A 25,781-nucleotide genomic window follows, 5' to 3' on the forward strand; every position below is an offset into this window, starting at 1 on the left:
GGCAGTCAGTTAAGCCAGGCCAAGTGTTACCAGGAGCCAAGAGCTGCGCACTGGTTGTTTCACTGAGCCTGGGAGGGGATGGGAGCAGGCGTTTGCTTTTCAAGCCTCCTCTGCCCATGCACTGCTTGGGGCTGGCCTCTGAAATGCTGCCCAGCACTTGAAGCACCTACAGAGCTGCTCTTTTGGAAACAAAAGCTCCTGCTGTTCCTCACCATCCTCCCCTCCACCACTGAGCACTGGAGTGCTCGAAGCCAGACAGCAAAGCACTGTTGTACTTCCTAATGAAGTAGTTCTCCTGTTCATTACAGCTGGTGCAGGGTGGTGAGCAGCTTGCCACACAGTCCCTCCGATGCTTTGTCAATAAGCACCGGGAAGAAGCACAGCAGGAATTAAGTCCAGGAGTGCATTAGTAGGTGTGTTAGAAGCACCTTCTTTCCTGTGGATGCTGTGGGTGAACTGCCCCTCAGCTTGGGGCAGTGCAGCTGGTTCTCACGTGTATCTGTTGGGTGTTTGAGCCACTTACCCAACCCTGTGGGCTTCATTTATGCTTCTCCCATGTGGCAGTGAGTTTTTGTGTCAGCTCTGCCCAGCTGGAAGCAAAGAGGCTTCTCTAGAGACCCTGCCTGCTGTTAGAAAGCCAGAGAAACTAGAGCAAGCTTCTGCACAGGGGCAGGCGCAGATCCCAGTGATTCCTGTGCACAGCCTGCCCTCTCACTGGGCAGAGCTGCTATGGGAAGGCTTTTCATCTCATAGCCCTGAGAGAGGCTGAGGAAAGGCTCTACCTGCAAACACAGGAGCGTTTCCAAGGCTTAGCCCCTTATTAGTTTGCTGGGAGCTTAACCAGTGCTTCTTAACAGGCTTTTCTCCCCTATTAGTAATTGCCTCCTTCCTCCTGCTGTGGCATCCTAATAATGACATCAAGCCCGGCAAAGCTTGGATGTGTCTGTCCATCTCCTTTCTGTGGAGAAGCATTGTGCAAAAGGATCCAGTGTTCGGTTCTCCTGGTTTTATTTAAATAGAGGGAAGCTTAGCCCTTCTGCTTAACCTGACCCTGGTTTATTTTTGAACCACACAAAGCAATGGGGAGGACAGCAGGAGCCATTCGGGATCCTCGGAGGGGTTTTGGAAAAGCATTTCAGTAAGAAAAGGGTTGCTTTCTAGAATCCTTAGATTTCGTGTGTGTGTGGGAGTAATAGTCATTAATGATTTTAGGTTTCTCTACACTCCTCCCACAAAAGCATGTGTTAAGGCACAGGAACTAGGCTATAGAAACATCAAGCGCCTTCCCCGGGCTGCCCTGCTGTGAGGTGGATACTGCCTCTAAACCAGAATTACCCGGTGCCTTCCCGTGCTGCTGCAAGTCTCCTTTTGTGTCTTTGAACTGCTGTGGCTGGTGCCTTGCTCAGGTGGACAGTGGAGATTCTCAGAGTGCCCTGAAAACCAGCAGGGACAAGGCTGGGTCCTGGGCACTGGAGCCAAGCGCTGCCATGCCAGGCTTGTGTCAGCATGATGGGAAGGGGCCGTGCTCCCCTGTCCTGTGGGAAGGGTGATCCCAAGGGAAGTGTCACAGAGCAGGTGTCTGGGTGCTTGGGATCCATCCAGAGCTGGATAAACACCTTCCATGAGGTGCTGTTTCTTGCTCTCATGGGGGGATCAAGGATAAAAGGCTTCATCGGGGGTCAGGGGAACACTGAGGAGTGTCGAGTCCTGCTCCAAGAAGTAGCAGAGGGAGCAGCCAGGCATGTGTCTATGGGAATTCTGCCATTCCTCCCTTTATTCTTGTCATCTGCTCCCAACGCTTCCCCCCCTGCAGCCACAGCCCTGCCTGAAGAATGCTGTGGGTAGAGTCTGCGTAGGGTTGTACCTGCCAGCTCCTTTCTCCTCTCCCCCTTTCTGTAGCTGAACTCTTGCATCACACTCCTGGTTCTTGATTTTAGTTCAGGACAAAGCCACATTCTCCTCTCTGCTTCCAGAGGCTTTTCAAACCTCCTCATGAGATCTGTGCAGTGCAGCCTCCAACTGTAAACTGAAATGGATTCCAACTCAGCCTGAGAGTTTATCAACTGCCAGAAGCTGACCCCTGACTAACAATGCAAGAGCCTTGAAGCCTGCTCTTCCCAGAAGGATCGGGATAGGATGCTGTTCCATGGAAAACTGAGCTCTTCACTTCCCCTCTGTGAATATTTTGTACTCCTGGGGGGAAACATGGGGCAGTGAAGAGAAGCTGCCCAGAGCCAGGGAGTTACCAACCTGCTCCCTATAGACCATTCACTATCTCCTCTACCCCGTGCTTTTGCTGAAGGGCTTAATGCTCATACACTGCATTTTGTAGCTAATTCACTGACCCTGCTGCAGCACTTAAAGTGATGGAGTGGATGCAGAATTCTACCTCTGTCCCTCGTTTCCAAGGCAACCATCCTGCCTTCCTTCTCCACAAGTGTCACACTTAATTTGTTCAGTCATAGACACGATTGCCAGAGTTGATAGCAAGAAAGGGAAGGTACTTCCACCTCCCACCTTTCATTAGTGGAGGTACAGATTAACCTGCCAGGCTCCTGTCTCCTCCTGAGGCCCTGGAGCTGCCGTGCCACGCTCCCCAGTGCTTTTATAGGGTCACAGGCTGGGTTGGGTTGGAAGGGACCTTAAAGCTCATGCAGTTCCACGGGCAGAGACACCTTCCACTGGAGCAGGTTGCTCCAAGCCCCATCCAGCCTGGCCTTGAACACTGCCAGGGATGGGGAGTCGTTCATACCCCATCCCTGCTGCAGGGTGGTGGCCTGCAGCTTGGCATCTGGTTTCAGAGCAAATTGTCCCTGTACATAACAAGCAAACTGAAGTATTTGTGACCTAGAATGGGAAGTGAATTAGCTGGGAGTGTTTGGAAGCTGCAGCTGTGCTTACTGCTGCTTATTTTAACCTTGCTTATAGCAGGACTTGAAAAGAGCAGAGTTTGTGCCGTTGGCTCAGAAAACATCTGTGAAACTGGGAACAAATGGTGAAATAGGGCACTGTGTGGGCAGCACTAATCCAGCCCATGGGTTAGGGTCAGTGATGAGGGGTGAGGATGGACTCAATCTCATCTGCATCGCTGAGTGATGGGAGAGTGGCCGCTTTCTGGTTTCATCAGTGGGCAGCAGCTTCCTGAGCCAGATGAGGGTGTTTGGTGGAGCCAGTGGTCCTCAGCTGAAGAGCAAATCTTCACTAATAACATTTAACACCAGTGCAGAAAGCAGAATATCTATCCCTGCTGGAAAATTGCTTGCTGGGAAATACTCTGCTGCTCCATACAAAATTGCTTGAGGCTCCTTCCAAGAGGGCTTTGATTTTTCTTAGAACTTCAATGAATTTCTCTTCTCAGTCTATAGCCTCATTACCATACATGCATATGCAAGTGTTTGAAATCACCTCCCAGAGGATGGAATCATTATGACTCGAGCGCAGCAACTCAGGTTTCTGCTGTTAATAAAAACCTATTTTTACTCTCCTGGTAAGTAGGACAGAAGGAAAGAAAGAGGCAGAGCTGAAATACAGCAAAATAACAACACCAGTTGCTGGAGAGACTTCCAGGCTTTTTCTCCCTTGAAAATGCTCCTTTTAGTGGCAGTCATTCTGATCTCATTTGTCAGGGTACTCCATCCTCCTTAGATCCGTGGTGTTCAGTTTGGATCCCTGCAGCTCCGGTGGCTGTGTTGGCTCCGCTGCCCTGCGCTGGGTGATCCTGCCAGTTGCTTCCTTGATGAAAGCAGCCTCCCAAGGCAAGGAAATGAGATGATGGGATTAGGAGTGCTGTGTGCCATGCACATCACCAAGGAAGCCAGCCAAGGGCCTTGCAAAAACTGCTGGCCAAAATCTGGTCCTGCTGGGCCAGGAGCGGGGCTGACCTTTCCCTTCACTCTGGTAATGCCCTTTCATGAACCAGAGGTGGAACCTGACAAATCGGATCTGGATGGAACGGGATTCCTTGCATGGTGTTGACATGTGATTAACCAAAACACGTTTCCTTCTGAACCATCAGGCTACAGGGACTGCCTCGCTCTTTCCTCCTGCAAGAGGCAGGATGCTGCTGTCTTCCTCACTTTAAAACTCAATTGCTACAGAGAAAACAGTTGAAAGATGCTAATTGTGAAGCAGGTCTTTGGATGAGGGTTCGCTCCTCTGGATCCACGCTGATTTGTCCCAGTAGCTACATTTTCATCTCCTAACTCTTTGCATTTGCTGGATAGTTTTGTTAGAATGCCTCTGTTTTTTCAGGCAATGTCAAAGCAATGTAAGACTAAAATGAAGTTAGATTTCCAGTTCTCCTGTGCAGAAGGGGCATCCAACCCTTCCTTCCTAAAATGAGTTTGGAGCTGGAGCGATGAAACCCGGCTGGCTCAGGGAAGGGAGTGGGATGTGTTGGGGGGTGCGGGCTGGAAGGGCAGGTTAGAAGTACTCAGGTCTGGAGGAACTTGTGTTCCCACCTGCATTCAGAAGAGAAGATCCCATGGAGTATTCCAGCAGTGCTTCCAGGAAACTCGGTGCCCATGTGCAGCATTGGCAGATGTCCCAGAGGCAGTCCAGTGCTGGACCCCTGCTAGGAAGGATGATAAAAATGGAAGAGGGCACCCAGCTGGCTTCTGAGATGCTGATGTGATGCCTTGTTGGACTCTTGATCTGGTTAAGAACAGCTTTCAGAGCTGATACCCTTTGCTGGGCAGATGGTAGCACTCTGGCTACTGGGTTTAATGGTAATAGAAGTCCCTTGAGGCAGAAGTGGAATGAAAAGATAAAGTAGAAGCATTTCTGCTGTGGCCTTGTTGGAAACTGCCTGTTAAAGGAGCTTGGGAGTAAATACCACTCTCTTTAGACTGACATTCTGCAAACTTTGTTGTCTTGTGCAGGATTAGCCCCAACTTTAGGAGAGGAGAAGTTCTTGCTCCTTGCCTTGATGCTAAATCTCAGAGCTCTAGCAGCTCTGCTGATGTGGTTTGACTCATTGAGGGTCTGGGCTTGAGTTGGTGATGGGGAAAATGTTCCTGTGCTCTGTTTCCAGGCCCTGAGCTGCCTTTTGTAGATGCAGGTGTCCCTGTGGTGCTGTCAGCAGGACACTCGCCTTTCTTGACACTCTCCTCCCTTGTATTACACGTTAAAAAACCCGCAGTGCCAGAAAACCATCTAGGAAGCTTTCCATAAAGAACCTTTGAATGTTGGGGTGGAATGGGGCCCTCTCGTGAGGTCAGGGGCTTCTCTGTGACTCCTGGGCTGCTGACATGCTGCTCTTGGCCTCTTTGCAGTTGGTTTCGTAAGAAACACGCTCAGGCAGAGGCTCTGGTGCCCATTCCTCCCAGCCCAGAAACAAAGGACCGGTGGAGAAGTATGACGGCGGTGCCTTATCTGGAAGATCTGCATGGCTACAATGAGGAAGAAGATGATGACTTGTATGACATTGAAGATGATATCATCTACACTCAGGACTTCACAGTACCAGGTAGGAGAGAATGGTGCTGGGATGGGTAGGGCAGAAGTGGCTTGTTTTCCATCCATTTAAAGCTTTTCAGGAAAGGCCTTGAGGTCCAACTAATCCTCTCAGCAGCGGAGGAGACTATTGATTACTGTGGGGTGAGTCACACCTAGTGAGTAGACGTGATGCTCCGGATGCCTCCGTCCTTTATTTGATCAACCAGGATGCCCCTTCCTGTGCATTACCCATATGCCCATTTCCTTCCTTCATCCAGTAATAGCTGCTCCTCCTGGACAATGTTGTTTAGCACATTTAATTCTTTTGCTAGACTGAGTTATTTTGGAGCAAAGCCCTAAAATGACTCAGTGTTCAGAGTAGATGGCACATCTGGAGAAAGAAGGCTGCTTGTAGCCTTACACCAAGCCCCTTTTTCTGCTCCAGTCTTGGTAACTACCTGCTTACAGAATTGCTTCTTCCTTTGTTAGGGGTTTCCTGTTGTTTTAAGGTAAGCCAACCAAGTAAGTACGGGGTGGGGGGAGTGTGGTTTTAATCATGCAGCTCTCACAAAGAGGTGGTAATCGAGTAGCCGTTCTTTGGCCTCGCTGTTCCTGTAAGCCACGTAGCTGGTGAGGGTTGAAGTGCATGGCTGTGGTAAGGCTAAAGACAAAAGCTGCTCAGTTTTAGTCATCGCAGCAGTGCTGTGTGATCAGGGCAGGTTCTTTGTCTCACTGCCTCCATCAACAGAACATGAGTTGTAGATTAACTGCTCCAGCCTGGTTCAGCTGTTTTGGAGCGCAGGTTGTAGGGAAGCTGATGGACTTACCACCCTGTGGTAGAGGTTCCTGTGACTGGCCTTCCCATGTGATGAGGAAAGTCCTGGCTTCTACAGTTCAAGGCTGATGCTCAAACTTCCTTTGGGCAGAACCAGGTCTGGCTTCCCAGGCGGCACCTTTGCGCCACCCCTGGGTGACAGTCCCCAACAGGGTCCAAGGGGGAGCTGCCAAGATGATGGTGTCTCAGCAAAGTGAGATCAATCCATTTCCAAGTGCTGATTCACTGGTGACAGTTGGGGAATTTATAACCCTTTCTAATAGAAGGGATGTCCCGGTGCCAGCTGGGTGACCCGCAGAGCTCTGTCCTTTGCTCTCTTCTTACATCACATGGACTTTTGTGCTGGAATCTGACCAGGGCCAGGCCTTTCCTCATAGCTCAGTTGAGGCTTCTGAAGGGAGGGATCCTCTTAAAAAGGCTCATGGAGCACGTACTCGATTGCTGGGGCCCTTCTAAGTGCAGAAGCAGCAGAGATGAGAACTTGCCAGATGCATTGCCTGGTGTCAGGGTTCCCTGTTTCCCTTTGCAAGAGTTCTCACTGGGAACAGCCTGTGCCTAAGTGCCCAAGACATGATTCTGCCGAAGTGCTGGGGCTGGGAGCCCCGTCACAGGCAGTGGGGCCTGGGCTCAATGATGAGGCTTGAAAATCCATAATCAGCATCACTTACATCCCTCTCTAATGCTACGTTTTCCTTCCAAACTGGCTTCAAGAGGCAGAAGAAGGTACGGTTGGTCTGTGTGTAAGCTCCCTTGGAGGGCCAGATGATAACCTCTGTGAGAGTGGATCTGTTGCTCTTAGTGCTTGGCTGTCTCTCAGGCAGCCTAAGAGCAGGGTCTGTTACTGCTTTTTGGGTGTCTAGAGAACAAGCTTGTGCATCTCTCTAACGGTGCTCTGTTGCTTCCCTGTGCGTTCCCAGCGGAGGAGGAGGAGGAGGAGGAGGAGGAAGCTGAGGCAGGGCTTAGCGGACAGAGCAGAGCACTGAGCAGTCCTGGAGAGCTGTTTGGAGAGGAAGCCGTGCTCCCACCGGCCGTGAGTGCAGAAGAGGAGAGTGAAGCTTAGCCTAGGCCCCAGAGCCACTGCCCTCTTGGGCTTCCCTTGGCCTGAGCTAATGGCAGTGGCTGGAGAGTGCAGGATCATCTCCTTGCTTCCCCTCCCTATCTCCAGGACAGTTGCATTGTTTCCAAAGCAGATAACTTCGTTCTGCAAAGGAATCATTCCTTAGCTTTTGGGTTTGTGTTTTTAAGCAGAGGGCAGTTGGTAGTTATAGGAGCTCAACACACTGTAGTGAGATGGTTTGTGAGCCCTTGCAGAGTGGGTTACTGGTAAAATCCAGCCTGTTCCTGCAGACCTGCCCCACGAATGCTTTTGGACAGATGTGTTCCTCCCTGTTCTCACTCTAGTTGAAATGTTCTGTTTCTTTTTAGCTTCCCCAGTGGGGATGAGCCTGTGTTGCTGCCTGCTTTGTGGGATGTAAAAAGCAGAAGCTTGGGCAGGCTCCTCACACCAGTGGTGTGTCCAGCAGCCCAGGATGGAGCTGCCTGTCCCGGCTGCTGCTGAGGGTCTGGGGCTGTTGGTGCTGTGGTTGGGTGCTGCATATGCTGGTGCTCCCCCGGCAGCCCTGTCTGCCAGTGAGCTGGATGTACCCACACAGGCAGGTGACTCTGATAGTGGGAGATCATCTCCAGAACAGCAATACCACCTATTACATACTCTTAATGCAAACAGCAGTATTTAAACCCAAATAAGAACTGTCATTTCAGAAATGACAGGCAAATTACTGGGAGATGTTTTAAGTTCTCATGTGTTATTTGTGCTGTTTCAGAGGGATTAAAGGCCTAAAGGTTAATTGTGGCCCCGTAGACCAGCACTTCCCACCTTAGTTAGCCAGGGTGGGTGGGCTGGACACGGCTTTGGTGTAACTGGTACGTTGTGACGGGTTTAACCTTTGGGTTGTTTCAAGAGTTGTTGCTGATGGCTTAGGTAGATAGTGCAGTGACGTGGTTTCTGCGTGTCCTCCTCGCAGCCCTTGGGTGTTACACTGTTGGTGACTGAGCTGGATGGGTTCATGAAGGGTGGATTCCTTGGGGGCCACCAAACACAGCAGTCCAGATGTGGGCTACAGCTCAGAGCTCCTCAGGGAACCACCCAGAGCAGGAAGAGGCTTTCTCTGTGCTGAATGTTCTGGTGCTGCTCCTGTGCAGCCATCACTGCTGGGCCCTGGCTTAAGGAACTTGTTGTCTCCACATGTGGCTCTTTTACCGCCCTTGATTTAGGAGCATATTTGAGCATGGGACAAATTCTTCTCCCTTAGTCAAATCACCTCTGGCTTGGCTTGAACTAGAAGGACAGAAAGCATATTCCAGTGCGCCCCAAACCCAGCAGGAACAGATTTGGTTAAGCATGGAAGAGCTGAGGACTGGTCCACTGTGGTGGATCATTCTGTCTGCTTTACCCTGCAACTTCTGCTGTGACAGAGGTTCCCAGGGCTTATAGAGATCCCTTAAAATAAAGCTGTTGACCAAAGAAAAAGGGTACGAGGAAGGAGGGAGATGGGGGAGGAAGGTGCAGTTTGCAGGTTCAGTTTTTGTGGTGGACAGAAATCCCTCACCAGAAACGGAACCCTCCTGAGACGCTCCTGGAGGAGCGGGGTGAGGATGGAGCCGTGGGTACAGCACAGTGGAGGATAAATGTTCATCTCTTTACTCGAGTCTTCCTGCAGGATCCCTTTGAACCCGCTCAGCTCCAGGCCCCTGTTCCATCTCAGAGACACCGTATGAAAATAAAAGTGTCAAACCCCTCTAACTGCCTGTGGATTCAGTTGTGGTTCTGCCGGGCAGCCAGAGCAGGAGTAAAGTGACTCATAGGTGGGTGTTGGGGAGGGAGGAGAAGGAACCTCGTTAAATCCTGCAGAGGAAGAAGGGGCTGGGGAATGTGCTTGGATGTTAAAGGGTTATTTAAAGATTCCTGCAGAGAGAGCTGGTTCAGTGGTGCTCAACACCTCATCTCGGGGCAGTGCTGAGGAGGGGAGCGCTGTGGCCCCGTGTCCTCTCCAGAAGGATTTCCTTTGGGAGATGCAGTAGATGGGTGTAAGCATCTTGTGCCCCTTTCACGTTTAGAAGGCTGTGCTCTGCTTTTTCCTCCCTACCGTTAACCCCTTCCTGCTTCCAGCACAGGTCTCCTGCAGAGGCTCCATCCTTTGCTCCCTCAGCTTCCGTTTGAGGCTGTTGAGCAAAGCCAGGGCCGGAGGCTTTAGGTAAAGCCGGTGCTTAAGGAGGTGCCTTTGTAGCCGCGAGTCACGAACGTGTGTTTGTGCCTGACAAACGCAGCGGCTCCAAAAGCTCTGCATGGGTTTATAGCAAAACCTTTTTTGTGCCTGAATGAGCTGGATGAAGCCATTAAGAAATGTGAGAGGTGGTGAGGATGAACACGCACGTTCCCGGTGCCTCTCTCAGCCTCCTTTTATCCCTTGTATTTTTAGCAGCCGGTAATGGCAAGGTAGGATGTAGCTGTTCCACCAGCCAGCGCTGGGTCACCGGCTTCCTCGTGGGCAGACAGTTGCCAAGACTTCAGCCCGTGTTGAGTTCTTATTTTCATTAATTTGAACGTCAGCAACTGTCACTAGTGAAGAGGTAAAATTAGCTCGTGCCCTCCCTCCATGCTGTGTCCATAATAGACTCGGGGACTGTGCTGAGGCAGAGCGGGAGGAGGGAAGAGCCGCACAAAAGGCACAGGAACTGTTTGGATATGTTATTTCTCTCCCTCCCCAGTCAGAAATGGGAATTGACTTGGCCCGAGTTCAGCTGAGGGAGGGGAAGGACGAGCCTCCAGCTCTGCTCAGTGGGGTTATCTGAGGCGCTGCAGATGGGTGCTGGGATGGGGGGACAAGAGGAAGGACCCTGAGCTTGGGGTGGGGGCTATGTCCTGACCCATGCTCTGGGTCCCCAGGGGAACACTGTGACCAATGGGATCGGGAGCAGGTCAGTGGCAGGTCCAGACGTGTACAACTGGTGTCTGCTTCATGCTCCTGATCCTCCTGCCTTGCCGGGCCTTTCCAGAAAGCCCTTGGGGTGAGGACATGCCCGAGGTACCTCCCTGCTCTGTGGGGAGCTGTGCGAGGAGCTGGATCCGTGTTTGTGGGGTGGTGCACGGCTGGACACCCCCTGGGACACTGCGGGTGCCACCGGCTCCAGCAGTGACACACTTTGGTGCATGTGGAGCATCAGGCGAGCAGCAGAGGCTGGTACCCGGTACCTATGTCAGGCTCAGTGGGGCTGTCACAGGAGCCTGTGCCAGCGCTTTGCTCCGGCCTCTGCACCAGTGAATGAGGCTTTGCCACAGCTGGTCCCCTCCAGGCACTGGGGCCATGCTCTGTGCTGCAGCCAGGCTCCTGCTGCCTTCACTGCTTCAGGCCTTCGAGAGGAAGGTGGGTGCTGAAGGTGACTTTGAATAAGGTGCCTCCATGTCCCCTTGTCTCCCTCCTCACCCACCGAGGACCTGCCCTGTGTGTACCTGTCAGAGCGGCGCAGGGATGGAGGACAGGATCCTGCAGCACTGCCAGGGCGGGATGCAGTGAGGCAGAGGAGGGTGCTGCAGGGGTCTGTGGACCCCCAGAGGAGAAGCGTGTCTCCCACCACCCGTGCCCATGTGTGTCCCCCTCCTCTCCGAGCAGTGGGGTGATCAGTGGCGCAAGTGCAGATGGATGACGCTGCTCGGCCTTGGCAGAGAAAGGATTGAGCATCCTTTAAAGAAAATTATACATAATCGTCTTACAGCCTTCGCTTCCACTCACCCCTCTGAGTCATAACTGAAGGGCCCTGGAGCGTGACGTTCCTGCTAGAAGGAAATTGCCTCGGCTGGATCCGGTGGGGGGGGAGATGGGAACCAGCCCCGGCCTGCCTGAGGATGCACCGGTGGGAGCGCGGGGCCAGGGCTGTGCTGGGGGGTGAGCGGATGGACCCGGCCCCATCGCAGCAGATGCCTCTAGAAATGGCTCTTCATGTGCTCTGCTGAGTCACTGAGCTGGTCTGGAGGGGACGGGGGCTGATTTGAGGCTGTTCTCCCACCGGGAGGCCCCCCATAGTGCCCCCAGCCCCTCAGGTTTCCTTCTCCCTCCAGAGTGCCAAAGGAACAGGGCTGCAGCCTCTGCTCCCTCCTCACGCCTCCCTGTTGGGCTGCCCTTGGAGGCGTTGGAGCTGGGGCTCTGATGTCCCCCCGGAGCGGCAGCATTCCGGGCGATGGGAAGGGGCGATGCTCCGGGGCCCTCCCTCTGCCTCACCTCCCTCTTCCCTTGCAGGGCAGGTGCCTGAGGAGGAGGCGGCGGCACAGAACGGGCAGAGCCGCGGCCGGGGGCTGCCCAAGCCCGTGTGCATGAACGGGACGGAGCCAGGGCAGCTCAGCACCAAAGCCAAGAGCGAGCGCCGGGCCAGCGCCTCCTCCAACCCCTCGCGCAAGGCCTGCTCCGCCAGCAGCAAGATCCGCAAGCTCTCCACGTGCAAGCAGCAGTGAGGCCGGGGCCCCTCGCTCCGCACAGGTAAGCAGGGGGGGGACACCCTGGGTGACCACCATGGGGACACATCTGAGCCAGGGACAGCAGGAGGGAGCCAGGAAGAGTGTTCTGCAGCCCCTGGTGTGGAGAGGGGAGAGCTCTGGGTGCTGAGCATCCCTCTGCAGATAGAAGCATAGAATGGTTTGGGTTGGAAAGGACCTTAAGATCATCCAGTTCCAACCCCCTGCCATGGGCAGGGACACCTCACGCTAGACCATGTCACCCAAGGCCCCATCCAACCTGGCCTTGAACACTGCCAGGGATGGAGCATTCACCACTTCTTTGGGCAACTTGTTCCAGCGCCTCACCACCCTCACAGTAAAGAACTTCTTCCTTACATCTAACCTGAACAAACACATCTCTCGCACACAGAGCCAGCAGCCTCTGCAGCATCAGGGGGGTGCAGAGCTCAGTGGGGACCTCCCTGTGCTCCCCATTCTGCTGCTGCCTGGCTCTGCTCTACCCTCCTCCTGTAAGCTGCTGCCTCATCCTTCCTTCCCTCCTGGGCTGCAATATCAGGACAACCCCTTCCCCTGCCCCAGCGTCCTCCTGGACCAGGAGGTATCCATGTCACCCGCGGCCATGCCCGAGCCCCTTCCTCTCCTGGGGAAGCTGAGCATCATCCCTGCTCCCCCCTCCTCCTCCTTCCGGCTCTTTCCTGGGCTCCGCATTCCCTGTCCCTTCTTCCCACCCCTCATTCATGAGTGAGCCAGCGATGACTCAGGCCCCGCGCTCGCCACCCCCGGGCTCTGCTCGCGCGTCACGGCTCCGTGGGGCTGAGGCTCTGGATCCGCCTGGATCACGACCAGCTTTGTGGTGTGAAAGAAGCCAGAAATAAAAGCGCGTTCCTCCCCCTGCAGCTGTCAGAGCTCGGCCCCTGTGGCAGCTTCATCTTTAATTCATGGCTGGCAGTGACTCACCTGCACGGGGACCTACTGGAGCCGCAAGCAAATGCCTCCAATCTGGGTTTCCCGGGGGGATCAGGGGCTCTTCTCACCCCTTTCCCACTCGGTTCCCAGGATTGGGGACTCCGCTGCAGGTGCCCAGAGGTTTTGGGAAGGGGAAGGTCCGTGCAGGCTGCCTGAGCCTGGTTCATGCACTGCAGGGATGGCCGGGTTGGGAATCCCCAGCTCTCCCCCTGCCCCTGTTAGACAGCACCTTAAAACCATTGACAGAAGCAGTGCTTCATCTCCTTGGCACAAGTAAAGCTCCTTTGGCTGCACTTTCCCCTTGGGATTTGCTTCCTGGCTGCAGGGACAGGTCCAGGGCGACGTGGCCAAAGGACCAGGCGCTGGGATGGAGCTCCAGGATGGAGCAGGGACTCTGGGATCCCCTTACTCCCATCCACACGGTGCCATCAAGAGAGGGGGACCTGGAGAACGGTGCAACCTGCCCATGGTCACATCGGGCCCTGCCCTCACTATAACCCCTCTGCTCCCCACAGCAGCGTCCTGGGGCCAGCCCGTGCCCCCCCTCGCCCCGTCTCTGCCTCTCTCCTGGAGTGGACTGTGCTTGTGATCCAAAAAGAACCCAGAGGAACCCAACCACGTCCCTGCGGCCCCGCTCCCGCCTGGACCCAGGACCCGATGGTGTCCAGAGCCCGCTCGCCGCGGGAGGACGGATCCCGGCTGCTCTCCCATCACTTTGCCAATCGAGACACTGCTCCTGGTTTGAATTTTGGGGTGGGAGGAGCGGGGCCAGGGCGCCCCTGGCTGTGTAGAAGTCGTGCAAAGCCATTGCCGTGCACTTTATGTTTTAGACTACTGTTATATATTATATATTTTCCTCCTTTTTTTTTCTTTTTTTTTTTTTTGGTTTTGTTTATATTTGCGGTATATTTAGAGATTCCTACACATCGTGATGTGTGAAAATAAATCAGATGAGGAAAAAAACCCGGGTATTAAGACAAAGCAAAGCTCTATGAAACCTGCATGCTGTAAAGGGCTCGGGAAGGGGTCGGGAGCGGTCGTCGACTCTCTTTTCTTTTCCTTTTTTTTTTTTTTTTTCCTTTTTTTTTTGCCTTTTTTTTCTCCTTTTTTTAAGAAAACCACAATAAAGTGCAAGCAGCGAGGTGGGGTTTGGTCCTCTCCTTCCTCCTCGGCCTTTGGGGTGCTGTGGGGCCGGAGGCTCCCTGCCCTCCCCAGCCAGCCCCTGCCCCGCACAGAAACAAGCTCAGAGGAGGCACACTTTGGGGTGTTTTTTTGTCTTTTTTTTTTTTAACTTCTTTGTTTATAGACTTAAAACCACCGAGTTGTAGCTCGAGTTGGTGCTTTGGACAGAGACTTGGCGGAGGGAAGGAGCAACCCGGCCTCTTGACTCGCATGCAGTTGGGGGGCCGAGGGGCGCTCCTCGTCGTCCCCCCCCAGCCGAGCCCCCCCCAGGTAACAGGTAACACAGTTTGGGAGTTACTGTTGGGTTTTCCCCCTTTTTTGTACCCATCCTTTGAAACACAAATAAAACCCCACTGAAAAGCAAAGCCCCCCCCCAGGAGCAGCCGCCGCCTCTGTACACATCAATACATATCCTCTGAGGGCCTCGAGCTCTCGGGGAGGGCAGGGGGGTGCGGAGCACTCGGGGGTCACCCACACTTGGCTCTTGCCCTTTACGCCCAGGCACCCCCCACCCCTGTTGGGGCTGCTTTGGGGGGAAGCCCAGGGCTCGTTCTGCCCTTCCAGCCCTTGGGATGCTGCCACAGGAACCCCTTGAGCATCCTCCAGCCCCAGCACGGCCGTCCCAGTGGCTTCCAGTTTAGATCCCAGGCTCCCTGCGGAACTGGGGGGGGTGTGGGCTTGAGGAGGCGACTCCCCCCTCTCCAAATAACTGCCCCCCCCCACTCCCCACCAGGGTGGCACCATGGAGCAGGGGGGGGCACCCAGCTCTGGCCCTGTCCTCACCAGGACATCCCGGCTGCACTGGGGGCATTATTGCTTGTGAACACCGGAGCACGGGGGGAGCACGTCTGCTACACAGCTCTGCCGGGGCGAGGACACCTCGGCTGGGGTCAGGGCTTATTCCCTCCTTGCTCTGCTCCATCTCGACCCCCCCCCCCGGGACCCCCCAGCCCGGGCCCTGTGCCGCCGCCTAGCACCTCGCTGCAGGAGCGGGGGGGGCTCGGCCACCCCGCGCTGCCGGACCCCCGCGCCGGGGGGTACAGCCAGGGGACCCCATGCATCCTCCTGGCCCTGCCGTGCCGGGGCCGCCCTTCCCGCAGTGCCCCGGAGGCAGCAGGAGGGGATGGAGCCCCAAACCCCTGTGCCGGGGTCTCTCCCCCTCGCGCTGGGCCTTACACAGGGCTGTGGTCGGGGGGGGCGTCACTGGCCGCCACGGCCACCGTGTGCTCGGGGCTCCGTCCCGCCTTCCTCAAGTGCCCATAGAGCCGCTCCTCGATGCCGCCGGTGATCTTGTCCATAAGCTCCGAGCCGGAGCCCAGCCCCAGGCACCTCCCGGGGCCGGGGCAATCGTCATCCCCGGGGGGCTCGGGGCCACCCTTGGGCTCAGGCACCGCCTCTCCGGGCTCCTCTACGATCACCTGGATCTCGGGGTCGGGCAGTGCCGGGGCGGGGGGGACCCCCTCGGCCGCCTCCGCCGCCTCCTCGTCGCCGGCGCTGATGATGCGGGGCAGGGGGCTGTGGAAGCGGGCGTCCAGCGGGTAGTTGGCGCTGTCGCCGCGGCGCAGGGGCGTGCGGTGCCGCTCCAGCGCCGGGTAGCGCACGCCGGGGTCGCTGTACTGCTTCGTGTGCTGCCACTGCTTGCGCAGGTGAGTGCGGGAGCGGTGCTTGCCCCGCAGCGGCGACTCGTCGAACTGGGGGTCGTGGCGCACGAAGGCGTTGAACAGCGCGTCCGTCTTCTCATCGATGCTGTAGTCCCGCCGGGGCAGCGCGTCCCGCCCCGGGAACATCTGCCCGTACGAGGACCAGGCCAGGGGGCTGTGGGGACGGAGGGGTCCCCCCCCAGCTGCACCGCGGATTGTGCTCCCTTCCTCCTCCTCCTCTTCCTCCTCTTCTTCCTCCTCCTCCTCCGGCTCCCGGCCCTCGAAGCTCTCGAAGATGGTGCCTTTCCGCCCCGCGCTAGTGAAGCAAATGCGCTTCTCAGAGGCCGTCTGGTCCTTGGGGGGCCCCTCCTCACCCCCCCGGCTGGGCGCCTCAATGGAGGCGTAGCCACTGTCCATCTGCAGCAACTTGCGCGTGCCGGGCTCCGACTCCTCCGATTTGGGCCGACCCCAGAGCTTCTCCTCGGGCCCTTCGGCCTCGTCCAGGGAAGAAGAGGGGCAGGGGGGGAAGCCGCCGGTCGAGGAGACACTGTCCCCACCATCGCTGCGCACTGAGTCCTGGTCGTTGCTCCGCTCGGAGGAGGCGTAGAGCTCCAGCGAGGCGCGAAGGCTCCAGATGTCGTGGTAGGCGCTGGGGGGCTCTGGGACCCCGGCCTCGCCGGGGCTGCCCTCGCCCGGCTCTAACCTGTGGGCACCACCCCGGCATCACGGCAGGGACGGGCATGAACCTGGCCTCTGCAACAGCGCTGTGGTCCCCATCATCCTCCCCATGCACCATCCACCCCCCACTGCTGCCTCCCCCCAGATGCCTCATCCTGGACCCTGCCGCCCCCCGGCCACCCCACACCAAAGCCGCATGAAGGTGGGAGCCCCCCCGTGCTCGGGGTCCCCCAGAGCCTTCCCGGCCCCCCCATCCCCATCCCCTCTATCTACTGAAAAATACCTGCCGAGAGAGGGTGGGGGGCTGGTGGGGGAGGGCAGGAAGGGGCCGCCCGCGGGGTGGAAGGCCACGTCGTCCGTGTGGGCGATGTACTGGATGATGTCGGTCTGGTGAGGGTCCCGGTCCTCCTGGTCCATGCTCTCGCTGGCCGCCCGCTGCCGCTGGAACTGCCGCCTCTTGGGAGACCCTGGAGGGGGGGCGCAGGGCAGGGCTGGGGGGTCAGTTCCATCCCGGCATGGCCAGTGAGCCCCCTGCCTACCCCACGGGGAAGCTCCCACCTCTGGTGTCCAGGCTGGATGCCCGCTGGGTGCTCTCCAGCTTCCACTTCTTGATCCTGAAGTAGGGGCTGGCCCCGTCCAGGCTGGCGTGGCGGCGCAGGCGGGTGAAGAACTGCAGCACCGTGCCCTGCGCGGGGGTCGGGGGGGGCTCCCCGGGGCCAGCACTGCCCGTTCCAGCCGCCTTCCCGGTCCTGGGTGCTGCTGCCAACTGGGAGCACGGGGGGGGGCCGTGAGGGCTTTGTCCCGCTCAGCTCATGCACAAACATCCCCCGGGGCAGGGGATAGGGAAGGGGGGGAGCAGAGCCGGTTTCTCTGCATCTTCTCCACGTCCCCCGCCCCAGGCCCCTGGTCCCAAGTGGCCCCAAGTGGGGCTGGGGGGGTCAGGGCAGCCCCTTCCCCTGCCCAGTCCCGGCACTCACCGAGGGGCCCTCCCCGGAGTCGGAGGAGGCGGCCGGGCTGGCCTGGGTGAAGCTGGTGTCCACGCTGGAGTTGTAGGTGTCCCCGGGCAGGGCCGAGCTGGGGCACACGGCGTGGCTGGGGAGCACCGGCTGCGGCAGGGCCCCCGCGGGGGGCTGCGGGGCAGAGAGCGCTCAGGGGGCTTCGCGCCAGAGACAGGGACCAGGAGGGGCCCCTGCACCCCAGTTCCTCCCGTCCCTGCGCCCAGGGATACCCCAAGACCCCCCCACCAGGGTCCAGCGGTGCTGCAGGGTCCCGCCGTGCCCCCAGGGCTCACCTGGAAGATGGCGAGGCCGGGCTTGGTGGGGGGCAGGCGCGGGGTCATGGCCAGGCTGTTCTCGCTGGACTCGCACTCGTGGATGGTGACAATCTTGAGGGCGGGCGGCGGGAGGTGCAGGTGGGTCAGACGCGCGTTCTTCAGGTGGTGGAAGTCCCCCTCCGTCAGCGTGTACCTGCCAGGCACATCGGGTTAGGAGCGGCGGCCCCGGCCCCCCCCAGCTCCCCCGCACCGGCCCAGAGCTTCACCTCCTCCCCTTCTCCTGGGTCTTCTTGCTCTGCTCGAAGAGCGCGGCCTCGTTGAAGGAGACGCGTCGGGCGGTGGAGGAGCTGGAGGACAGGAACCGCTCGCTCTCCGCATCCCGGTAGCTGGAGGATGACAGGCAGTCGGGATCCTCCACTTTGATGGTGATATCTACGGAAAAGGGGGGGGGGGCTGTCAGTAACCAGGGCCCCCCACCATGGCACATGCCAGCGTCCCCAGCTGAGGCCAGGCAAATTCACTGCACCCAAGGCCTCAATGCCAACCACCAGTCCTGCTCACCCCACTGGGACACCACGAGGATGGGCAACAGAGGGCGCAGGGGGTGTGTGGCCACCCCAGCACCCAGGAGAGGGGGGGGCCAAGGAGCTGCTTCACCCCCGCTGGGGAGCTGCTGGTGTTACTGGTGGGGAGGCACCGGCAGGTCACTGTGACACTCACCCTGCGCCGGCTGCGAGTCTTCCAGGTAGGTGGTGTTGGTTTTCTCGGGGTCATCGCTGGCTCTGTTGGGGGATGGAGGGTCAGCGGCGCCCCACAGCAGCTCCCTCCCGTACCCCACATCACGGTAGTGCCCACCTGGAGTGCCGGCGGTCGGCCTCGCAGCACCGGCGGCAGATGATCAGGATGCTGGAGAGCAGGACCAGGGTGCCACCAATGAAGATGGAGAGCAGGGCGAGGAGCAGCACGTACCCATCCTGGGGGGACACCTCGCCGGGCACCGCCTGCGCCGGACACAGGGGCTGAGCCCGGGGGGGGCGGTCCACAGCCCAGCCCCGGCCCCACCAGGGTGTGGGGCTGACGCCGAGCGCTGCTCCCCAGAGATGCTCCTGCTCCCCCGCCACCCCCGGGCCTGCTGCCGGCTCCAGGGACCCGCCTTCACCAAGGCAACGGCAGCCGGGGGGGCCCAACACCGAGCGGGGACGGGGACAGGACCCCAGCCCCAGCGCGGGGGTCGGTGCCTGCACCCCCGCGCAGCAGCACTCAGAGCATCTCAGGGGGATGCAGAGGGCACGGAGACGGGTCACCCACCCCCGGGAGCGGTGGAGCAGGGGGTGACAGTGGAGCGCAGACCCCAGCCCCACGGCGGCCACACAGAGCCCGCGCCCCCCAGGACCCCCCCTCAAGCCGGGACCCCGGCGGGGGCAGCGCGGGCAGGGGCGGGCAGCGCGGCCTCACTCACCGTCGCGCTCTCGGTCGCGTTGTCCCACGGTGTCGGGTCATCGCTCATGGTCCGTCCCAGCCCGAGCGCGTCCTGGGGCGGGGGGAAACAGCGGGAGGTGCCAGGGCCGGGCCGGGAGCGGGGGGCGGCGGGTCCTGCCCGGCCCCGGGGCCCTGCCCGGCACCGCGGTGCGGGAAGGACCGGGAGGAACCGGGAGGGAGGGACCGGGAGGGAGAGATGGAGGGAGGGAGGGATGGAGGGAGGGACCGGGATGAAGGGATGGAGAGAGGGTGTGGTCAGGAGGGAGGATGAAGGCGCGGTGGGATGGAGGGAAGCAGGATGGAGGGATGGGGAGGAGGATGCAGCCCCCTCGCCCCCATCGCTGTCACCCTGCGCCCAGCCCCGGCTTCCGGTGGGGCACAGACCCGCGTCCCTGCCTGCAGCCGGAGCTTCCCCCGTGGCGGCCGGTGCCGGCGGCCGAGGCTGTGCCGGGGGGGGGCCCCGCGGGAGCTGGGGGAGCAGCTCGGGGCACGGCGGGGGGAGGGGGGACAGGCGGGAGCCCCGCGCCTCTGACGGGCTCTGAGTCAGCCCGGCAGCAGCTCCGGCACCGGACGGTCCCCGCGCGGGAGGGGACGGGGCCGCCGGGAGTGGGGGGGGTCACGGGTGATGGGGAGCTCCCGGGGAGCCAGAGCCACCGGGAACGGGGGCACAGACGCCCCAGCACAAACCCCGCGGCCTTCAGACACCCGGCCAAGGCCTCCGGGCCCTCCCATGCCGTCCCGGAGGGCTCATCCCGGGGGCTGCGTGTCCCTGTCCGTGTGTCTGTGCTGCCGGGGGTGCCGGGGTGGGGGGATGGTGGTGTCGGGAGTCGCGTCACTGGAATCCGCCCAAAATCAGGTCAGCGAAAAACGTGAATGGAGCCGCGGCTGGGGGGTCCCAGCCGGCAGCGAGGGCCGGGGGTGGCCACCGGGGGTCGGTACTGACCCCTCGGAGGGATATCGGGGTGCTTACAGGGAGACATCCCCGCCTCTGCACCGGCCCTGGGGCACCGCCGAGCTGCCGGGGTGGTGCAGGGTGATGTGGGGTGATGGCAGCCACCCCGCGACCCCCGGGGAAGGAGAAGGGGGATCCTTCCTCTGCCCCCCGCGCTGTGCCGGGGGCATAGGGGGACCCGGGGCCTGGCGGGGGGGCCGAAGGGAGCAGGCGGGGGGCGGTCCCGGTGGGATGGGCACCCATGGATGGGATCTCTGCGGGCACCGGGGCGGGGGACTCGGGGGGGGGGGGGTGGGAAGGATGACGGATGAAGGGTGCCCCCCCGTTCCCCATCATGGAGGAATCCCGTCTCCATGGCGACCCAGCTGGAACAGCGCGGCCATTGTCTGGAGGGGCCCGTCCCCGCGGCCTCGGGGCGGCTCCGGGCCGGGACACGGACACAGACACGGGGGGCTCGGGCCGGGGCACCCGGCGCTCCCGCACGGAGCGGAGGGGGAGGGCGGGGTCTGCGCCCCACACGTGTGCGCGTCCCATGGGACCGGGGGGAGCGGAAGGACCTGCTCTGTTCCCCCCGGCTGCCCCGGCCCCGCCCGGGATGTGGGATGCAGGTAGGGATGCGGGAAGTAGGCAGGGATGCTGGCAGGGATGTGGGGTAGCGGCAGATGGGAGCCCCACGGGGCTGAGAAGGATGTGGGGTAGGGATGCGGGCAGGGATGTGGAGTAGGGATGCTGGCAGGAATGTAGGGTGGGGATGCAGGCAGGGATGTGGGGCGGGGATGCAGGCAGGGATGCAGGCAGGGATGCAGGAGCCCCCGGGACCTCCACGCGCGGTGGGATGTGATGGGCTCTCCTCGGCCGGGCCGGGTCCGGGTGTCGCGATAGGGGCTGACGCGAGGCGGCGGAGCCAGACACTCACCTACAGCCGGGACCGGGGCTCCATCGCCGCCGCTGCGCTCGGTGCGGAGCGGCCCCGGGATTTATGAATGAACCGGAGCCGCCCCCGCGCGGCGCGGGCGTCACGTGGGGACAGGGGCTGCCCCGAGCCCTGCCTGTGCCAGAGCCTTGTCTGTACCCGAGCCCTGCCTGTGTCAGAGCCCTGCCTGTACCAGCCCTGCCTGTACCCGAGCCCTGCCTGTACCAGCCCTGCCTGTACCGGAGCACTGCCTGTGCCAGAGCCTTGTCTGTACCCGAGCCCTGCCTGTACGCAGAGCCCTGCCCGTACCAGCCCTGCCTGTACCAGAGCCCTGCTTATATCAGCCCTGCCTGTGCCAGAGCCCTGCCTGTACCAGAGCCCTGTCTGTACCCAAGCCTTGCCTGTGCCAGAGCCTTGCCTGTACCAGAGCCCTGTCTGTACCAGCCCTGCTTGTACCCAGAACCCTGCCTGAGCTGGAGCCCTGCCTGTACCCAGAACACTGCCTGTACCACAGCCTTGCCTGTACCCAGAGCCCTACCTGTACCCAGAACGCTGCCTGCACCCAGAGCCCTGCTTGTACCAGAGCCCTGCCTGTACCGGAGCCCTGTCTGTACCCAGAGCCCTGCCTGTACCAGCCCTGCCTGTGCCAGAGCCCTGCCTGCACCAGAGCCCTGCCGGCACCAGCCCTGCCCGCCCCGCATCCAGCCCTGCCCGCACAGCTCCCTGCAGGCCCGGTGCGGGCGCACGGGTGTTCCGGGGGGGGGGTGTGTGTGTGTGTGTGTTTGTTCCAGACCGGGGGTCCCCCCTCACACCCCGCCTCCCAGCAGCGGCCTCGAGAACTACAAGTCCCATGATGCTCCTCGGCTCGCCCGCGGCGTCCCATCCTGCCGGCGCGCGGGGCCCCACGGGAGGTGTAGTCCGCTGCGCGGGGCAGGGCGGGAGCCCGGAGCGGCGTCACGTGCCCCGCGCCCCGCCGCCGCCGCCGCCGCCGCCGCCGCCGCCGCCGCCGCCATGCTGGCCGCCCGCCGCCTCGTCCCGCTGCTCGCCGCCCGCCCGCCGCTGCTGCCCCGCGCCCGCGGCTACGCCGAGCCCGCGGCCGGGCCCGTGCCCATGGCCTTCACCTTCGCCTCGCCCACACAGGTACCCGCGGGCCCCGCCGCGCTGGCACCGGCGCCGACCTTGGCCCTGACCTCGGTGGGCGCTCGGGCCCTGCGGTGGGGGGAGCTCGTTCTCGCTCCGCCGGCCCCGCTCCCGGAGCCGCTGTGGCACTGCCGGGGGGGTGCTGCGGGTGCCGGGCAGGGTTCGTGCCGCGCTGCGGGACGCGGGGGCTGCGGCACCCGCTGCCATCGGAGCGGTGGCGGCGGCGCCGCGGGCTCCCCCCGCGCCTGCCGGGCTGCTCCCGCCTCCTTCGCCTCTCGCCCGCTCCCGGCTTCACGGCTCCGTGTGCCGCCCCCCCGCCACCGGCCCTCGGGGAGGCTCCTTCCCCACCCTGCTGCCCGCATCCAGCCCCTGTGAAGGTTCTGTCCCGGTGCTCACGCTGTGTGCTAAGCCCGGGGTCTGCCCACCGCATCCCTCAGTGTCCAGAGCCAGAGGAGCCGCCTCTCCCCTTCCCCTCCGTTCCCGGTTCCCATCCGCTCCGCTCTCCGCTGTTCAGGTGTTCTACAACGCGGCCAACGTGAAGCAGGTGGATGTGCCCACGCTGACCGGATCCTTCGGCATCCTGGCCTCGCACGTCCCCACCCTGCAGGTCCTCAAGCCGGGGGTCGTGACGGTCCATGCTGAGGACGGCACAGCCACCAAGTACTTCGGTGAGTGGGGCTGGGGAGGAGGGCAGGAGTGTTGGGGGAGCTCTGGGGGCTTTCACAAGGGAGCCTCTGCCGATAAAGGGGTGCTCTGGTGCACTTCTGCTTTCCCAGGGTCAGGATCTGCCCTGGGAGATGGGGATCAGTGTGATGCCATTGGCTGGGCTCAGGTTTTCTTGGTCGTGCTCAGCCTCTCTGGGAGCATCCTTTCTTTTCAGTAGGAAAATAGTCCCTAGGGGACTTGGGAAGTATGACAGGAGGGTGTCAGGCTTTGTTATGGCAAAGGGATTATGGAGGTTCCGGGATGAGCTTCCCAGCGCTGTCCTGTGGTCTGACCCCCGAAGGAGGCCCGTGGGGCAGCGCTGCCTGACCCGGTGCTGCTCTTGTGCCTCCGCAGTGAGCAGCGGCTCCGTCACCGTCCACGCGGACTCCACGGTGCAGGTGCTGGCGGAGGAGGCGGTGACGATGGACATGCTGGACCTGGCTGTGAGTGGCCCCTCTCAGGCAGGCGCCGGCAGCCGGGCTCCCTCCAGGGGGGAATTCTCTCCCCATGTTGGGGATGGATGTCTCAGGAGCTTCCTGTGGCTGTGGAAAGCACGCCCGGAGCCAGGGCTGCGCCTTCACCCCCCCCTCCCCCGCTTCCCCGTCGCCCACTGATCCGCATCAAAGGGGCTCCTCCTGGTGAATTCCCCACAGGCTGCAGGGAGAGGAAGCTGCGCAGTCATTAACCCTTTTCCAGGCCACTTCCCTCCCTCACACAGATGCTGATCAAGCCTCTCCCCACCCCTCTTAGTCTCTAAAACAGCTTTTCCCCTGCAGGGCCTGTTGATAAGGTGTCTGCGGCCAGCACAGGGCCTGTGGGGCCCCTGCATGGGGGTAGCAACTGCAGCAGAGGGAGAGTGTGGCTCTGTAGGACAAGTTGCCTGTCCTGCCGTGGTCTCTCGATGACACGTTCCTTGTGCTTTTGTGTTCAGACTGCAAAATCAAACCTGGAGAAGGCTGTTTCAGAAATGGCTGCAGCATCCGATGAAGCAGCTAAAGCAGAAGCTCAGATCAAAGTAGAAGCTAACGAAGCCCTTGTAAAAGCCCTGGAGTAACTAAGGTCAGTGTCATCTGTGTCCTGGCTGGAATCTCCAGGCCTGCTCTGGAGACCAGTCCCTGTGCTGTGCTGCCCAGAGGGAGCTTCCCCTCACAGCAGCTGGGTTTGGGGAGCAGTGACACCAGAGTTGCCTTTCCTGTGGGTGTCAGCTCTGGGGGGCTCATCCTGCCCAGAACAGCCCTGGTGCAGTGCTGGGGGGCCTCAGGGTTCAGCCCGATGTCGGAGGAGGCTGCTGGGGCCTCACTGCTGCCTCCAGGTCACCGCTGGGACAGGCAGCTCAGGGGCAGGCTGATGTCTGAGGCCCCAGAGGGAGAGCAACAGGCGGCCTCTGCTCCGGGCACACTCCCTTGCACTGCAAACAAACAGCTTCTGTCTCAGGGGAGGCAGGGACAGGCCCCTTTTCCCTCTATCCTGCTCAGACGGTGCCTCATCCCTCCTCTTCCCATGCGCCAGTAGTTGGGAGGCTGCGGGGCTGTGCCTGGCTGGTGGGGCACCAGGAGCTGCTCCGAGGGGCTCTGCAGGGAGCAGGTTCACCTCTCTGGTCTCTCTGCTGTGGCCTAGGAGAGGTCTGAGAGAGCCGCTGGCTCTTGGTTACTGGCTGTGGTTTAAGAGCCAGAGCTGAGTCCTCGGATCAGAACCCACCTTAAAACCAATCCCGCTTCTCTGTGTTGCAGGAATCCCGCTGTGGATGTAGAGAAAGCCCAGACTGTCCCCCTTGTCCTGGCTGCCCCTATTGTACAGATGGTGCGGGACAAACGGAGGCGGAGGAAATGCTCTGATCCATTAAAAGGAAATGTAATCCCGTCTCGTAGCGTTTCACCTTCTTCTGAGGCGTGAGTTGCAGCTCGTGCTGCTCCAGTGGCTGCGTGCCTCGGGCAGGCTCCTGCCCCGTGCCGGGATGCAGCCACTCGGGAAGCTGTGCCTAGGATCTGCTGGGCATTCCCATTCATGGGAGATTCACTTACAGGAGGCTTGTCAGGCAGGTTTTATACCCCTTTCCTTGTGCTGTCAGCTGCCTCCACCTCAAATAATCCACCTGGAGAGTGGGATTACAGCAGGAGGAGGCAGCATCCGTGGGGCCATGCAGGTCTGTGCCAGAGGCTTCCTGTCCCATCCAGCTTTTGCTCAGCTTCCCAGCTCATTTGCCACAGGAATTCGTGTTTCTGGGCTGTTTCATCACAGTGCTTCTTGCAGCTGGGCAGCAGCTGCCCAGGCTTGGACCCATTCCCCTGCGCTGCATCTCCACCGTGCGTGTGGCACACAGAGCAGGGGAAATCTCCCCCACTCCTCGGAAACAGGCTGGGTGCAGGGAGGGAAGCAGATGCCGAGCGCGGTGGGAGGCTTTCCTCACATCTGTGTGCGGTGGGGGGGCTGGTGTTGCTCTGCTGAGCAGCCCAGGGCAGCCCGGAGGAGGGAGGCAGCACTCGCCCATCCCCATGGGACGAGTGGGCTCGAGCGAGGAGCCGGTTCTGCCTGTGCCAGACGCCCGAGGACGGTGTCTTGCCAACAGCACCGGCTGCTGTGAGGCTCCACGCTCGGTGCTGGGCTCCCCGCAGGGGTTCCAGGTTCCCTCCACAGCGCAGACCCCAGTGTAGGCTCTCCTGGGCACACAAGGTCACCTCACCCTGCTCTAATCCCCTTTTCTCTGCAGCGTTCCAGCGCCTGCAGGGAACACACTTTGGCTTCCCGGTGCGTGCAGCCGCTCCGCAAAGGGCAGCGGGTCCGTCCTCCCGTGCTCTGGGACACAGCTATTCCGGGTGCTGCCACCCAGGATGTCATCTTGGCTGCCTCCTCCTCCTCACCGCCACCTCCTCCCCCTCCTCTCTGCTCTGTCTTTCTCTCCCCCCCCTTCGCAAGTGATCAAAAATAGTGCCTGTGCTGTTAAATTTCTCACTGTGGCTTATTAAAAGCCACCGAGTGCCTGACGCTGAGGCTATTTGAAGCTCAGCCGACTTCCCAGCTCCTGAGCTGCTCCGGTGCCTGTTTCTTCCTCTCCTTTTCCTTCTCTTTTAAAGGT

The 25,781-nt window shown here is 60.3% G+C and overlaps 3 protein-coding genes across 3 annotated transcripts in view; 2 read left to right on the forward strand and 1 right to left on the reverse strand.

The window, feature by feature from the left end:
• Nucleotides 1–14,736, forward strand: part of STK11 (serine/threonine kinase 11) — a 36,209-nt gene extending 21,473 nt beyond the window's left edge. Inside the window, exons 8-10 of the mRNA XM_030509128.1 lie at nt 5,274–5,467; nt 11,566–11,802; nt 13,262–14,736. Of these exons, the coding sequence (XP_030364988.1) occupies nt 5,274–5,467; nt 11,566–11,777 (406 nt within the window). The 3' untranslated portion in view covers nt 11,778–11,802; nt 13,262–14,736. The remainder of the gene's footprint in view (nt 1–5,273; nt 5,468–11,565; nt 11,803–13,261) is intronic.
• On the reverse strand, nt 13,629–21,000 carry CBARP (CACN subunit beta associated regulatory protein). The gene is made up of 10 exons (XM_030509122.1): nt 20,867–21,000; nt 18,979–19,050; nt 18,375–18,520; nt 18,240–18,301; nt 17,786–17,951; nt 17,538–17,712; nt 17,224–17,376; nt 16,805–17,012; nt 16,530–16,713; nt 13,629–16,271 (listed from the first exon to the last, which is right to left on the reverse strand). Exons 2-10 carry the CDS (start codon nt 19,024–19,026, stop codon nt 15,101–15,103), a joined length of 2,313 nt encoding a protein of 770 aa, XP_030364982.1. The 5' UTR covers nt 19,027–19,050; nt 20,867–21,000; the 3' UTR covers nt 13,629–15,100.
• Nucleotides 20,379–24,570, forward strand: ATP5F1D (ATP synthase F1 subunit delta). Its single transcript, XM_030509132.1, has 5 exons — nt 20,379–22,003; nt 22,518–22,671; nt 23,063–23,151; nt 23,640–23,767; nt 24,439–24,570. The coding sequence occupies exons 1-4, from the start codon at nt 20,930–20,932 to the stop codon at nt 23,760–23,762; spliced, it is 1,440 nt and encodes a 479-aa protein (XP_030364992.1). The 5' UTR covers nt 20,379–20,929; the 3' UTR covers nt 23,763–23,767; nt 24,439–24,570.
• The last annotated feature ends 1,211 nt before the right edge of the window (nt 24,571–25,781 follow it).

The sequence above is a fragment of the Strigops habroptila genome, chromosome 20 (assembly GCF_004027225.2).
Source record: "Strigops habroptila isolate Jane chromosome 20, bStrHab1.2.pri, whole genome shotgun sequence".
In the NCBI taxonomy this organism is placed as follows: Eukaryota; Metazoa; Chordata; class Aves; order Psittaciformes; family Psittacidae; genus Strigops; species Strigops habroptila.